Source organism: Vidua macroura, chromosome 9 (assembly GCF_024509145.1).
Source record: "Vidua macroura isolate BioBank_ID:100142 chromosome 9, ASM2450914v1, whole genome shotgun sequence".
Lineage (NCBI taxonomy): Eukaryota > Metazoa > Chordata > Aves > Passeriformes > Viduidae > Vidua > Vidua macroura.
The window spans coordinates 32,114,247-32,129,285 of NC_071579.1; the positions used below are offsets into that span (position 1 = coordinate 32,114,247).

The 15,039-nt window shown below is 48.1% G+C and overlaps 1 protein-coding gene and 1 long non-coding RNA gene across 5 annotated transcripts in view; one reads left to right on the forward strand and one right to left on the reverse strand.

Annotated features, from left to right (window-relative positions):
* LRRC7 (leucine rich repeat containing 7) overlaps window positions 1–15,039 on the reverse strand; it is a 105,291-nt gene that overhangs the window by 27,873 nt on the left and 62,379 nt on the right. For all 4 annotated transcript variants that reach the window (XM_053985276.1, XM_053985274.1, XM_053985277.1 and 1 more), the window contains exons 8-13: window positions 12,829–12,903; window positions 12,210–12,354; window positions 11,289–11,361; window positions 8,581–8,710; window positions 7,322–7,437; window positions 1,185–1,254 (exon numbers count right to left, since the gene is read on the reverse strand). In XM_053985276.1, coding sequence (XP_053841251.1) covers window positions 1,185–1,254; window positions 7,322–7,437; window positions 8,581–8,710; window positions 11,289–11,361; window positions 12,210–12,354; window positions 12,829–12,903 — 609 coding nt within the window. The remainder of the gene's footprint in view (window positions 1–1,184; window positions 1,255–7,321; window positions 7,438–8,580; window positions 8,711–11,288; window positions 11,362–12,209; window positions 12,355–12,828; window positions 12,904–15,039) is intronic.
* LOC128811567 (uncharacterized) lies at window positions 5,906–6,459 on the forward strand. The gene is made up of 2 exons (XR_008438385.1): window positions 5,906–6,032; window positions 6,333–6,459. It is a non-coding gene; the product is annotated as an uncharacterized LOC128811567 (long non-coding RNA).

Sequence of the window (15,039 nt, forward strand, 5' to 3'; positions counted from 1 at the left end):
GCACGGGGAACCCTGCCTGGTGCTCCGAGGGAAAAGGAGCAGGGAGCAGACCTGGCACTGCACACTTAAACACCCCTTGGGATGCGTTTTAAGCCAGGCCTAACGAAGAGTTAATGAACGATGAGGAGTAAATTCCTGGTGGCTGGCAGCTCCCCGGGGAGTCAACGTGGTGCAGGGCACAGCAGAATTCCCAAGGAGCATTCCCTGGGAATTCCTGCTGTGTTTGACTGCAGCTGGGGATGTTTGATCACCCAAAGTCGCTCTGGTCCAGGAGCGACTGTCACAGCCCAGAGAGTGGAAATCAATCCTTGCTACGCCATAGGAAAGCCAAAATGCTGGAAAATGTTGTGTATTTAAAGGGCTGGGGGTGTTCTGTGCCTGGGCTGCACAGCCAGGCAATGTTATTTTTTAAAAATGTAAATCAGAGGGGGAAAACCCCCCAAGATTCCTCATTTAACACATTAAAATTTAATAATATTTTTCTATTACCCCCCCCCCCCCCACACACACACCTTTCAGCTTTCACATTTTTGGCTCGGCTCTAAAACTAAATGTACATTTCAGACTTATTTTAGGGCTCAGCTGCTGCTGGAACCGTTGCATTTCTCAGGGTTCCTGTTGCATAATTCAATTTAAAATAGAATCCCAAAGAATATCTGCTATAAACCAGAGTCCTGGAACAAAGAAAGGCCCCCTCAGATTTCAAAGGCACAGAAATGAGTTTTCTCCAAAGCAAGACCCAGAGTCCTTGTGCAGCTCTGACTTGTTTGAACTCTCCCTGACTGCTGTGGAGTTTAAAATGTGCAGGGATGGGAGAACGGGTGGGAAAAGGGAAGAAGGAGCCAAGGAGAGAGGAGCAGATGGAGCAAAGGGTGGGGACAGGATAATAACGAGTTTGGGAATAAACATCTTGAATTTCTACTTCAAAAATATTCCCGTGCTACTTTTGCCCCTTATTTACTACTTTGGTGAGGAGGCAGAAGCTGATCCTGGTGAAATAAATCCTGCAAAAGTGATTTTTCCATGTTAAAAAGTGACACCCAGCAGGATTTATGGCTGGATATGGAAATCTACAGCTGGGCTGGGAGCAAACCCTTCCAAAATTCTTCTAAATCTTGTATTGAGTGACAGGGTTCATTGACAGCCCCTTTCCTAAGGAAAATGGGAATACTGCAAGGCATTACCTGGTTGTCAGAAAGCCACAAGGCTGCCAGTTCTTTGAGTTTGGTAAAAGTGAAGGGCAAATTCTTCAGTCTGTAAAGGAGAATATTGGGACAAGGTGAATCCTTCATTTCCAAAGTAATTTATTTAAAGATTTGTATGCAGCATGGTTATCACACTGAAATAGCTAAAATTTCACTGATTTTTAAAATCAGTTTTACCAAAATGCAATATTTTATCAATGTTACTGTTATTGTTATTCCTATTATTATTATTATATATTTGATTAATATTCCACATTAAGAGTTCTATTTGGAAAGTAGAAGTGCTGACACCACATCCTTTAATATTGAGGAGAAACTGATTATTTTCCCTTGGTTATAGTGTAATAAAATTACACCTATAAGACAGAAAAAAAGAAAAAAAAATCTTGGTCCCAGGGAGGTTTAGAGGAACCTCAGTGTCACTCACAGAGCTCCCTTTATTGGACACTGGAGATTTGGAACAGAAATATTCCAAGATGATGGAAAATTCATTTTTGCTGGAATGCCAGACCAAATATTAAAATAATATAAATGTTCATAGTGAACCTAAATGACAAAATTAAATGGAGCAGGAGAAAAAAAAATCAGCATTTTAACGAGACATTTAAAAGCTATTTCCTAAAAGGGATCTGGGAGTGGGAATGGGAATGGATGGCAGGATATTTGTGGAATCTTTATTGAAGCTTTTGCCATAACTCCTTCTGAACAGGGCGTTTTATAGAACATGGAATCCAGGATGGTTTGGGTTGGGAGAGACCTCAAATCCCATCATCCCATCCCATCCCATCCCATCCCATCCCATCCCATCCCATCCCATCCCATCCCACTGTTCCATGGGCAGGGACACCTTCCACGATCCCAGGATGCTCCAGCCTGGCCTTGGACACTCCCAGGGATGGAGCAGCCACGGCAAATCTGGGAATTCCATTCCAGGGTCTCCCCACCCTCACATCCAAGAATTCCTTCCCCATTTCCCACCTAACCCTGCTCCTTCCCAACACTTGGCCTGGCCCAGCCATGGACTGAGGCTCTCCCAGCTCCTGGGAGTTGAAGGAGCATTGGAAAAACCAAATCCTAAATGGGACTTGGGAAAAATCAGGAGGAAAAGCCCTTTTGTGCCAGCATCTGACCCCGCATCCCACGGAAGTGACTCCCACGTTTCTGGGCACCTCAGAACGGAACACAAAAGTCAGGACTAGATGGAAAGGTGCCTCTGGGAGGGCACTGGGATGCTCCAGGGTACTCGGGAGGAGAGCTGGGAATCAGAGGGAGAAGAACTGGCCACACCCCTTGGAACGATGTGGGACAAGACCATTCCATGCTGATTTTCCAGTTCCATTCCCAACCAATCACAGAACTCTGCATTCTTCATTTGCTTTGCCAAGACCCCTGGGTACAACTTTTAAACGTCAAACAAGGCCTGATTTCAAAGGTTTTGAAAGCAAAAACCTCAAATTTGAGCTCAAGGACGGGGAGCACCCAAAATCATTGCTGGGCTTTGAACATTTTCAGCCAAGCCAAGCCCCAACCTCTTTTTATAACACATTTTTTTTTTGCTTTTAAATTGTGCAGTGCACAATTCCTGCAGTGCAGGAAAAATTCTTCATCTGTAGCAACACACGTGCAAACCCCCTGACTAAATCCTAATTCCTGACCAGGAGGGGGAAAGGACCCAGGGAATGGAGTTTGTGGGGATGGATGGTGAGGTCTGAGGAGCTTTTCTGACTTCTGTGGGAGGGACCCCAGAAGCGCAGACAGAAAGGGGGGATTCTCTCAGCTCTTTTAGGACAGAAGAGGGGAAATCACTCAGCTCTTTAAGAATGGGAATGGGGAATTCACTCAGCTGTTTTAGGAACTGGGAGCAGGGGGGTTCTCTCAGCCCTTTTAGGAACAGAAAGAGGGGGATTCTCTTGGCTCTTTTAGGAACAGGAAAGGGGAATTCACTCAGCCCTTTAGGATCAGAAAGGGGGGGATTCTTTCAGCTCTTTTAGGACAGAAAGAGGGGGTTCTCTCAGTCCTTTTAGGAAGAGGAATGGGGGGTTCTCTCAGCTCTTTAGGAACAGAAATGGGGGGTTCTCTCAGCTCTTTAAGAATAGAAAGAGGGAGATTCTCTCACTCCCTTTAGGAATAGAATGGGGGGATTCTCTCAGTCCTTTTAGGAACAGAAAGAGGGGTTTCTCTCAGCCCCTTTAGGAACAGAAAGAGGGGTTTCTCTCAGCTCTTTAGGAACAGAAAGAGGGGTTTCTCTCAGCCCCTTTAGGAACAGAAAGGGGTGTTTCTCTCAGCTCTTTAGGAACAGAAAGAGGGGGTTCTCTCAGCTCTGTAGGAACAGAAAGAGGGGGTTCTCTCAGTCCTTTTAGGAACAGAAAGGGGTGTTTCTCTCAGCTCTTTAGGAACTAAAAGAGGGGGTTCTCTCAGTCCTTTCAAGAGCAGGAAGCGGGGGCTCTCTCAGCTCTTTAAGAACAATCTGGAACTAAAAGAAAGGTCACTTACCAGTAACCGAGGCTCTGTGGGAAGTGTAGCCCAAATGGACTTTTCTAACAATTCTACCTCTCAATCACAGGGCTCAGACCTGGAAGGACTCTGAGGAGAGAGGAGAAGCAGTTGGGAGACAAGGTGTTTGTGGTACCCATGGGCAGGGACACCGGTTACTGGTAAGGAATTTGGGATTTCCGGACTCCCACGAGTGCCTGAGGCTGAGCAGCCACCCCTGGGAGAAATTCGGGATGAGCTGGAGCTCCCAGAGCTTCCACAGAGCTGCTCCTGCACAACCTCCTCACCACGGGCACCTCCTGGATCCAGATCCAGCCCCTGCTGGCTCTGCTGGGCAGAGCTGAGAGAATCCTGTGTTCCCTTTGGAAAGGTTTGGAGCTGGGAAGATAAAGGGAGAGAGGACTCCCAGGTGTGGAGATGAGAAGTTTGGACACAGCTTAGAGGGTGTGGCATGGCATGGGGGAGGAAAGCTGGAGGCATTGCCTCGGGTTAAGTGGAATTCCAACATGGGAGTTTGAAGGAAATCCTGAAATTCAAAGATCAGCAAGTGCCAGCATCCAGGGACGAGGAGAAGACACGGAACAGAGTGAAGGTCTGTAGTGGCAAAGATCAGAGATCCAGTGATCTTGAAGGGACTCAGACACTGATTCCCCTGAGCAGAATGGAATCTGGGATTCCTGATCCAAAATGCTCCGGAGAGAGGCTCAAACACCGATTCCCCCTGAGCAAAACGTGTCCCTTCTTCCAAGGGCTCCAGGGAAAGAGCTCCTGGGATCTCCCTCCTCTGCCAGGTCCAGGGAACAGCAGAGGGCCAGAGCTGCTGTGGGAACAGGAATGTTCCAGCAGGAAATGGAGCCCCAGCTCTCTTTGGTGTGAACACGTGGGCTCATCCAAAGGAACAACAGGGATTGCTGGAATGGTGATGAACGTGAAGCTGGGACCACAGAAAGTAAAAAAACATCACTAAGAATCCAATATTAAGAAGGTGTCTGGACTTAATCCAAACTCTTTGGTGCAGAATGTCAGAACTTTGTAGTTTTCACTGAGGTGGGAAGTTCCATGGCAAAAGAATTATCCCAACATCTCATCAGGGCAATGTTCAAACTCAGCCGGAGCTGGGAGCAACAGAGGAGGAAAGGTTTGGAAAGATTCACTTCCCAAACCACTCCAGAAAAGTAGAGGAGATGGTTCCACCAGGTTTATAGACAATTCAGTCAGGTTTGAGGGTTGAAGGTCTGGGATCTGGGTCACCAGACACCACTGAGGGGGAGTGGGAAGGGCACAGCTGCCACATCCCACCCCACGGAACAAACACCACATCCATGGAAGAGCAGATCCCACCCCATGGAACATCACATTCCACCCCATGGAACATCACATTCCACCCCATGGAACATCAAATCCCACCCCATGGAACACCACATCCCACCCCATGGAACACCACATCCCACCCCATGGAACATCACATTCCCCACCCATGGAACATCACATTCCATCCATGGAACATCACATCCCACCCCATGGAACACCACATTCCACCCATGGAACATCAAATCCCACCCATGGAACATCACATTCCATCCCATGGAACAAACACTACATTCCATCCCATGGAACACCCTGTGGAACATCACATTCCACCCATGGAAGACCACATCCCACCCATGGAACATCACATTCCATCCCATGGAACAAACACCACATCCCACCCCATGGAACATCACATCCCACCCCATGGAACATCACATTCCACCCCATGGAACATCACATTCCACCCCATGGAACATCAAATCCCACCCCATGGAACACCACATCCCACCCATGGAACACCACATCCCACCCATGGAACATCACATTCCACCCCATGGAACATCACATTCCACCCATGGAACATCACATCCCACCCCATGGAACATCACATTCCACCCCATGGAACATCAAATCCCACCCATGGAACATCACATTCCATCCCATGGAACAAACACTACATTCCATCCCATGGAACACCCTGTGGAACATCACATTCCACCCATGGAACAAACACCACATCCCACCCCATGGAACATCACATCCCACCCCATGGAACAAACACCACATCCCACCCCATGGAAGAGCACATCCCACCCCATGGAACACCACATTCCATCCCATGGAACACCCTGTGGAACACTACATCCCACCTCATGGAACAAACACCACATCCCACCCCACGAAACAGCACATCCCACCCCACATCACTGGGATACTGGTCCCATAATCCCCTTCCTCTCCAGCGGAAATCCCAATCCTCTCCCAGCTGGGCAGGGGGCTGGAATTCTGCTGGAACCCAGCAAGGTGGGGAGCCCTGCCTGCCCCTGTCCCACCTCAGCATCCCAGTCAGTCCCTACACACCAGTGATGGAACCAGCAGGAAAATCACTGGGGAAAAAAAATGGGAAAGACCCCAAATACATCCCAACAGCTTCCTGCTTCCCCAGCTCAAACTCCTGGCACAATTCCGGGTTGGAAAAGGGGGCAGTGACCCTGCTCAGGGTGGTTTAACGTGCCAGGGAAGGCTCCCTGCATTCCTAACTCCCAAGAAATCCTGGATCAGCACTGTCCTCTGCCCCGTGTCCCCTCCTTTGTGTCCCCACAGGGCAGGGGAGGGACCAGCCCTGGGGACATCCAGCTGGAAACCCACTGGGTTTGGGACAGGACGGAATTTGTGCCACGGAATTGCAATGCAGGACCGAATGGAACTGAATGAAGGAATTTAAACAATATTCCAGGGGGTTCTCCATGCCTTTATGTAACTTATATTTTTATGTTCAACCCGGATCTCAGCAACGAAACTGGGCTGGGAAATCCTTCCCTAATTTTTGCCGAGTGTGGATGGCAACTCCAGGAGAGAAAAAGGAACTCACCCCCCACATCCTGCACTACCCAGCAAACCCGTGCTGAAACTGCAAATCACCACACTCCCGGCACACCCACAGGGATGAAGCCCAAGGAAATTCAGATTTTCCATGTGCCTGTGGCAGCACAGGATCAAGGACAGCTCATTGGGAGCATTTTGTTTCTCATCTAAGCACAGTCCTGTGCATAAGGGCAAATGAATCTGGGGTTTGACAAAAAAAAAAAAAAAAAAAAAATCTGCTGAAGGAAATGAAAAGTGTTCCTTGGGTTCCGTGGATGCAGGATAATTCCTGTTTCCTGGTTCCCTGGGTATCAGCTTTTTAATCATTAAATATTACAAGTCTATACACAATATCTCTTTTTTTTTTTTTTTTTTGCATGGAAATAGCAGGAGATAAAATAAGGAAATGGATTTGAAGCTATTAAAATACATCAAGATCCAGATTTTTGCCTTATTCAGTTTCCTTGAAGTTTTCCCTTGGATGTCAAAGGAGCTGAGACCAAACCATGAGCATCAAGAAAAAACAACCAAGATTCTTTCCTTACACTTTAAATAAATTAAATCATAATGATGCTATTGTAAAACTAGAATTCTAATGATATTTTTTAATTTTAAAATACATTTCAGAGAAATTATCTTTATAAAGACCTCAAAGGAAAAGTTTAAATTAAATAAAAATCTTAAATTGGCTAAAAAAAAAAAAAAAAAAAAAAAGCTGTGAACTGTACCTGTTATCACTCAGATTTAACACCCTCAGCTTCTGCATCTGGCCAATCTCATCAGGCAGAAATTCCAGTTTGTTGGAGCGCAGGGACATCACAGTCACGTTCTTACAGCTCCCAATCTGCGGGAATGGAAAAGCCCAAATGATGGAATCCCAAATTTGGGAATGCTCATTATCACTTCTCATGTCGGGAGGTGCCTAAATTGGGTTTTACTGGAAGCCACAAAAGGCAGAAAATCCAAAATTCAACCAAAAAAACCACATTTTCCTGCGAACGCCTGGGGTTCCTCACGCTGCCCCTCACAGGGATATTCCCAACTTCCCATGGATTGCTCAGAATCCCATGGATTCCCATGGACTGCTCAGCTTTACCACCCAGCAGCGAGGCAGTGTTTGCTCTTGCACGCCCAGACGATTCCACGAGCAGCTGTGATCTGTCTGTGGGGCAGGGATGGGATCCTGGATCCCACGGGACATCCCAGGGATGGGATGGGATGGGATCCAGGGATGGGATCCAGGGATGGGATCCAGGGATGGGATGGGATCCAGGGATGGGATGGGATGGGATCCTGGATCCCACGGGACATCCCAGGGATGGGATGGGATGGGATCCAGGGATGGGATCCAGGGATGGGATCCAGGGATGGGATGGGATGGGATCCTGGATCCCACGGGACATCCCAGGGATGGGATGGGATGGGATGGGATGGGATCCTGGATCCCAGGGGACATCCCAAGGATAGGATCCTAGATCCCACAGGACATCCCAGGGCAGGGATGGGATGCTGGCTCCCACAGGACATCCCAAGGATGGGATGGGATGCTGGATCCCACAGGACATCCCAGGGATGGGATGGGATGCTGGATCCCACAGGACATCCCAGGGATGGGATCCTAGATCCCACTGGAAATCCCAGGGCAGGGATGGGATGCTGACTCCCACAGGACATCCCAGGGATATAATGCTCGTTCCCACAGGACATCCCAGGGCAAGGATGGGATTGCTGACATCCCCAAGGATGGGATGGGATGCTGGATCCCACAGGACATTCCAGGGAGAGGAGGGGATGCTGGTTCCCATGGGACATCCCAGGGATGGGATGGGATGGGATAGGATGGGATGGGATGCTGGCTCCCAGGGGACATCCCAAGGATGGGATGGGATGGGATGGGATGGGATGGGATAGGATTGGATGGGATGGGATGGGATGCTGAATCCCACAGGACATGCCAGCCTGGAATGGGGCACGGGGAGCCGCTCACTTCTCTGGGCAGCTCCGGGAGGAAGTTCTCGTCCACGGCCAGGGTGCGCAGGTTGTGCAGGTACCCGATGGTGGAGGGCAGCGACTCCAACTCGTTGCAGCTGCAGTCGAATTCCTCCAGCAGGGACAAGCTGGAATGGGAAACCCCTGGTTAGTGGCCGTGCAGGGACTGCACCTCCAAAGGAACAGCCCCAAACCTCTGGGAGCTTCAGCAGCTCCAGGCGCCACCAGCCCGGAGAGGGAACGTCCAGGGGAGATCTGCTGGGGCTGCCCCTGGATCCCTGGAAGTGTCCCAGGTCAGGCTGGAGCACCCTGTGACAGTGGAAGGTGTCCCTGGTGGCACTGGGTGGCTTTGAGGTCCATCCCAACCCAAATCATTCCATGATTTCCCTGGCAGAAGTCTATAACAACGGGATTTTCGGAACCCACTTTAAGGCCGCTTGGTTTGCCCGTGCTATCGTTCAGATTTTCTGGGATATTGGGGATATTGAAGAACATGGGGAAGAATTCCAAGGGCTTCAGACAGAGATCAGGGCAACCGAGGTCATGGGACCAAGAATTTAATGTGTGTTAACCCAAGTAACAGGTTTAAGGGTTGAAGGTCAGGGATCTGGGTCACCACACACCACTGAGGGGGAGAGGGAAAATGTTCAGTGGGAAAATATGGATGTACTACACATTACAGAGTGAGTTATACAAATATATAAATATTAAATATATGGGTTATAGGCATACATTAAAATATTCTGAAGAAATTTTTCCTAATTTTCTTCTAAAACAAGACTGCAAATTAAAATCCTTCAAGTGCAAGTTGTGTGAGCACCACAAGTGCCACCACCCAGCTGCTCTGTGCCCCTTGCTCCTCACGTTCCACCTCTCACTCTCAACAGGATCCCAGACTGGTTTGGGTTGGGAGGGACCCTAAAGCTGATCCAGGGCCACGGGCAGGGACACCTCCCACTGTCCCAGGGTGCTCCAAGCCTTGGACACTTCCAGGGATGGGGCAGCCACAGCTTCAGCTGTGCCCTCCCTGTCCTCCTCCTCCTCCTAATTGCTCAGCTCTTCCAGTTCCATTCCCTCTGGTTCTTGCATTCCAGATCCTGCTGAAACCTGGGAATACAAATTTACTCTGGCACAGACCTGTGCTCCAAACACCACCCCAGGCCCAGCTGGGGGCCCTGGATTCCCCCTGGCACCTTCCCACCCACCCAGATCCCACAGGGAGCATCTCCAGCCTTTGGCTGCGTCAGGGAATTCACGGGAATCCCTGGCTTTGTGTGGAATGATTGATTCAGCCGGGCCTATTGAGAGCCACCACGGGCTGGTCCTTTGAAGAGAAATCCCAAAAATGAGGGTGGAACTGCCCAGCAGAGCGTGGAGCCAGCATGGAGTGCTCCCATGGAGGAATCCCAGAGGGAATGTTCCCTCCTCCGCATTGCCCATCCCTGCGTGACAGTGACAGCCTCTGGGCGGGGGTTCCACCGCTGGAATTTCGGAGAAAGAGACCCAGCAGGAATCCATCCAAAGGGATGAGTCAGAGAGCCAAGCTCACTGTGATGTGGGACACTCTGCCTCGTTAGAGGAGAGGGAATTTTTCACTGGAAAAGCACAGCCAGAGGCTCCAGCACAAGGTGGAGATCCCGGGTGATCCCAGCTGCTCTGCAATCCCACATCGGAGCAGCGGCTGCGCCTTTGGAAATGTAATCAAGGCTCCGTGACACACTCTGAAGAGGTGCTGGGTCAAAAAAGGAGATTTCCCTTCAGCAATAAGCAAAAAAAGGTTTAAAAGGTTTCAGAACCCGACTCCCAAAATTGCTGCAGCTGGATTTAAATCCATCTTTTTGCAGCATCCAGGAGACCTTGGAGCCTTCTGAGCTTTCACTTGAGATGAGAATTTGCTGCTCCACAGAGATTTGGGGAGCAAAGGTTTGTCCTTCACTGATTTCCATCACCACCTTTTAAACGCTCTCCACGAAAATCCCATAAATGTAAAACACTCCAAGGATGAGCCAACCTGGGCTTTCAGTGGCTGCAGCTGGAACAGGTCACAAATATGGATTATTTTTCCCAAATGGCATCACAACAGCTAAATTCTTCTCGAAACAGGCCAGGGCCAGGGCTTGGAGCAGCCTGGGGTGGTGGGAAGTGTCCCTGCCCTGGCAAGGGGGTGGAATGGGATCATTCTGGAGGATTTTGGAAGCCACCAAGCTGTAGCCCCTCAGCAGAAGGAGGCAGAGACATGTGAGACCCCCACACCAGAGCTGCAGAGATTCCTGAGTGCTTCCCATGATCCCAGCCCCTGGAATCCCCCTGGCTTGCCCACAGAGGTTTCTGTCATATTTTAGGAATTCTCCATCCCTGTGAGGCCACAGCCACATCCTTGTGAGCTCCAAGCCCTGGCTGTTGCCATGACAACAGATGGATTTTCCCCAAAATTCTTCTGCTTTCGCTGCTCTGCTCATCCAAATTGATTCACACCCAAATCTTTGGTTTTCCTCCTGGAAAACTGGATATATTTTACCTTCTTCCCCCTTGCACCGAAAAATCGCCAGGATTAAAAGTGGTGCTCCAGAGTTAAATGTCACAACCTGGGGGCTGGAAATGATTTCACAATTCAGTGTATTTGTCTTATTTTCTATTTGAAAACCCATGCTCCTTGAGCAGAAGGGAAGAGGAATTTTAATGAGAAAGGATGAAACTTGGACTCACTTCCCAATGGCATTGGGCAGGATGGTGAGCTGGTTGTCATCCACTTTCAGAGTTGTCAGTCTCTTCAACAATCCTGCAGGGAGAAATGATGGATAAACAGCTCCCATGGGGATCCCCTGGAATCCCATGAGCAATGGTTTGTAACCCTGAACAGCTCTGCTCTGGATTTTAGGGAGAATCATTCCAAATGGGTTTATTGCTGCTAAATGCCCTCTAAAAACCAATCTGGGCAGAAAACCACGGGACAAAAGTCCTGGGATTGATGGGGAGATGTAGAAGAACAAGGTGGAAAATAGGAGGAGAAGACACCCAGTAAGAGTGTCAATAATTAGCAGCATTAATTAGCAATCCATGTTGGAATCTGAGCAAATTGATTTAAAATTGAGGAATCTTACAGTTCCGTGTTCAAAGGGAAAGGGAAAAGGGCTCAGGACTGAAAGGAAATATTCTACAGCCCTACAGCCACTCAGCTCCCAGAACTTCCACAGATCCTAAATAACCCAGGAATTCCATGCATGTAAAACAGTCAAAATAAAAGGAAAATTCATAGTTTGAATTGTTTCCTTTTTATTTCCTTTTTCCACTGTGAATGAGCAGCAACCCCATCATCGCTCTCAGACAGATTTTTACATTTAAATGAAATTAATTCTGTCCTTCTTGGCTTCTTTTCCTTAAAACAGCAAACCAGGTGGACCAATTCCTTCCAACCTGGGAATTGTGCTCCTGACTTTACAAAATGGGACTGCCCAGCCACCATTTTCTGCCTCCTTTGGGATTTGATGGCAGGCCTTGCTCCGTGATTAGAAAATCCCGTAAAACCAAAAAAAAAAAAAACCAAAAAACCAAACACAAAAAACCCACCAAAACAACAACAACAACAAAAATCTATCAAATGGAGAGGAATGCCAGATCTTCCCTCACCTATGGAATCTGGCAGCTGCTGCAGCATGTTGGAGGAGAGGAGGAGATCCTCCAGCCCCTCACAGCCTGAGATGTCCAGGTCGACCGTCTCGATCCTGTTTTTGGACACATCCAGGTACACGAGCTGTTTTAACTTCCCTATAGACTTAATAGCACGTGAGACAGAGTTACTTGAGCAGACAGAGCTGTTAATTAGAACGTTAATTAGAGACAAACACACAAATCCAGCTGATGTGGAGTTATCTCAGCACCCTTCGGATCGCTGCTCTCCCCGCGGCAGGGCCGGGGTGGGCTCAGCCTCAAAGGAACAAAATTAACCCCCCCCCAGGTTAATTAATGAGATCCAAATTCATTAAGTCTGCTGGGATTTGGCATTCCTGGGCATGCAGCTGAGGTGTTTCTCCATCTGGACACAGATCCAAGGGATATTCCCAATTTCCACCTTCCACCTGGCAGGTGGAGCTTTTCTGTGTTGAACCATCCCAAAACCTTTTATATTAATTAATTAACTAATGGCTCTCTGCACCCACCCAAGGAAAGGCACAGGCAGGAGTTCCCTGCCAGGCAAACAGGGGAATCGCCAAATCACCCAATAAGTCCCTAAAATAAATGTCCATACCCCAGGTAGCACTTGCAAGGAATTATTGTCCATCCACAGCTCCTTCAGATTCTGGATTTGCTCAAGAACCTCAGGCTGAGGAAAAGAATAAGTAATTATGGGCAGCTAAGTAAAGCAATGTGTCTTTAGTTAAATAAAAATCAACATTTTCTTAAAAAAATAAAGCTTCCCTCTTCACTTCCCTTAGGTTTTTTTTGTACCCCATCTCAGCCTTCCAGGTGTTTAAGGGCAAGAAGAGAACATTCCCTTTGTGTGATTTAACCAGTGCTGCTCTTTATCAAAACTTGTAAAATTTAAGAACCTTTTGCAAAAGAAAGGAGCCCAAAGGACACATCCTGGGGAGATTTAATATCTGCAGTTGGCACAGCCAGGAGTGCTGAATGCACAGGAGATAATGGGCCCTGATAAAACCTGGAATTGCAGAATCAAACTTTCATCTGTTTTATTCTTTTCAGGGTATCAGCGAGAGGAGCTAAAAAAAGGCAATTCCCCAAATCACTCCTCACTCCTTACAGCTGTGAAATCCCAGAATTACAAATCCAGGCCACAAATATTCCCAGGTTTCCTCAGCAGCGTTTTCCTTTCCCACTAAACACCTTCCTCAGCAAACCAACACTTGGAATTTGCCTTTGCCCTCCCAGCTTGCAGAGATTTTTTCCCCAAAGCCTGTCAGAACCTGGTATTAAATGCTCTATGAAATGTTCCATTCCAAATCAGCCTTTGGAAGCAGCTCAACTGCCCTGGAATGATTCCAGCACAGGCAGAAGCAAACGGAGCTCCAGACCCCAAGAGGGACCTGGAGTGGTCTGGTTTGGAATGTTGCCATTCCCAGAAGAAAATCTGATTTTCCACTTGCCCAGGGAATGGTGGGAGAAGCTCCTGATGCCCCAGCAGATAAGAACAAAGCTGATGAACAGGAGAACTCCTTGTTTTCCACATCTCCACATAATGAGCTCCTGTTAAGAGCTAGTGGTGAGCATTTTAAAGATGATTTATTTTGCCTCTGTTAATTCCATTGAAATTCTGCTGTCCTTCGATGATTAAAACCACTTCTCATTTCCAGGCTGAATTGATTAATGGTCATTTGATACTATTTGTTCCTGTGCTGATTAATGTTTCTTTATCCCTCTGGAGTGTTCACAGGCTGAGGTCATTATGGATAATCATAATTTCCCCTCTCAACTTTAATTTGCTTTTCAATCCCTCTCATTAACAGACACCTTTCTTCAAGGCCCGTTCCTGGGCTGTACAGAGCACAATTTGATGGGGAATTTCTTGGATTAGAAATTCCCAGGATGATGGAATTTCCCATTCTTGTGGAGCACCATGGAATATTCCACATTATGGCACACCATGATCCAGATGGGATCTCGTGGATGGGTTGGTATCAAAGTGCCATTAAAAGTTAAAAGTGACATTAAAACCTTGTTTGTCTCTGTTAGAAATGCTTTGGTTTGGGCCTGTTTGGGGAATATTCCCATTTTCCACACAGGTTGCTACAACTGGAATAGAGTAGAATGGGAATAGGAATAGGAGAGAAAAGGAAAAGGAATAAAATATAATAGAACAGAATAGAATAGCAACAGGACTAAAATGGGGATAGGAACAGGGATAGGAACAGGCACAGAAGGGAACCAGCTGGAAGGGTTTTACTTTGACCACCCAGTCCAGCTCCCTGACCAATTCACTCTGACCAAACCTTAAAGGATATTATTCAGGGAATTGTCCAAATGTCCCTTAATCCCCCCTTCCAGGAGCCTGTCCCAGGGTCTGACCACCCTCTCCATACAGAAAAACTTCCTGGGATCGAGGCTGAATGGAAGACTCACAGGAATTCATGAGAAAGCTGAATTCTATTTCATCCTCTTTCCTTTTCCTTCCCTCCCTTTTCCCTTCCTGAATTTCTCCCGAAGCCTTGCTGCTGCCTGCAGACTCCTGGACCTCTGGAGCTGCCTGGAGAGAAGCCAAACCTGGCAAAGCTGCTGCCTGCTCCTTGCTGGGAGCAGCCTTGCCCTGCTCCAGCTGCTGCTCCTCCTCCTCCCCCAGGTTTGACTCCCCAAAATAAACCAGGGAGGTGCCAAGCCTTGGGATTTGCTGCTCCTGGAGTGACAGGAGCTGCCTTTTCCACTCCTCGGTGACAGTCTGGGTACAGCTGCTCTTCAGGGAGCCAAAGTGGCATTCCAGGAGTGCACAGGTGTCCCTGGGTCTGGG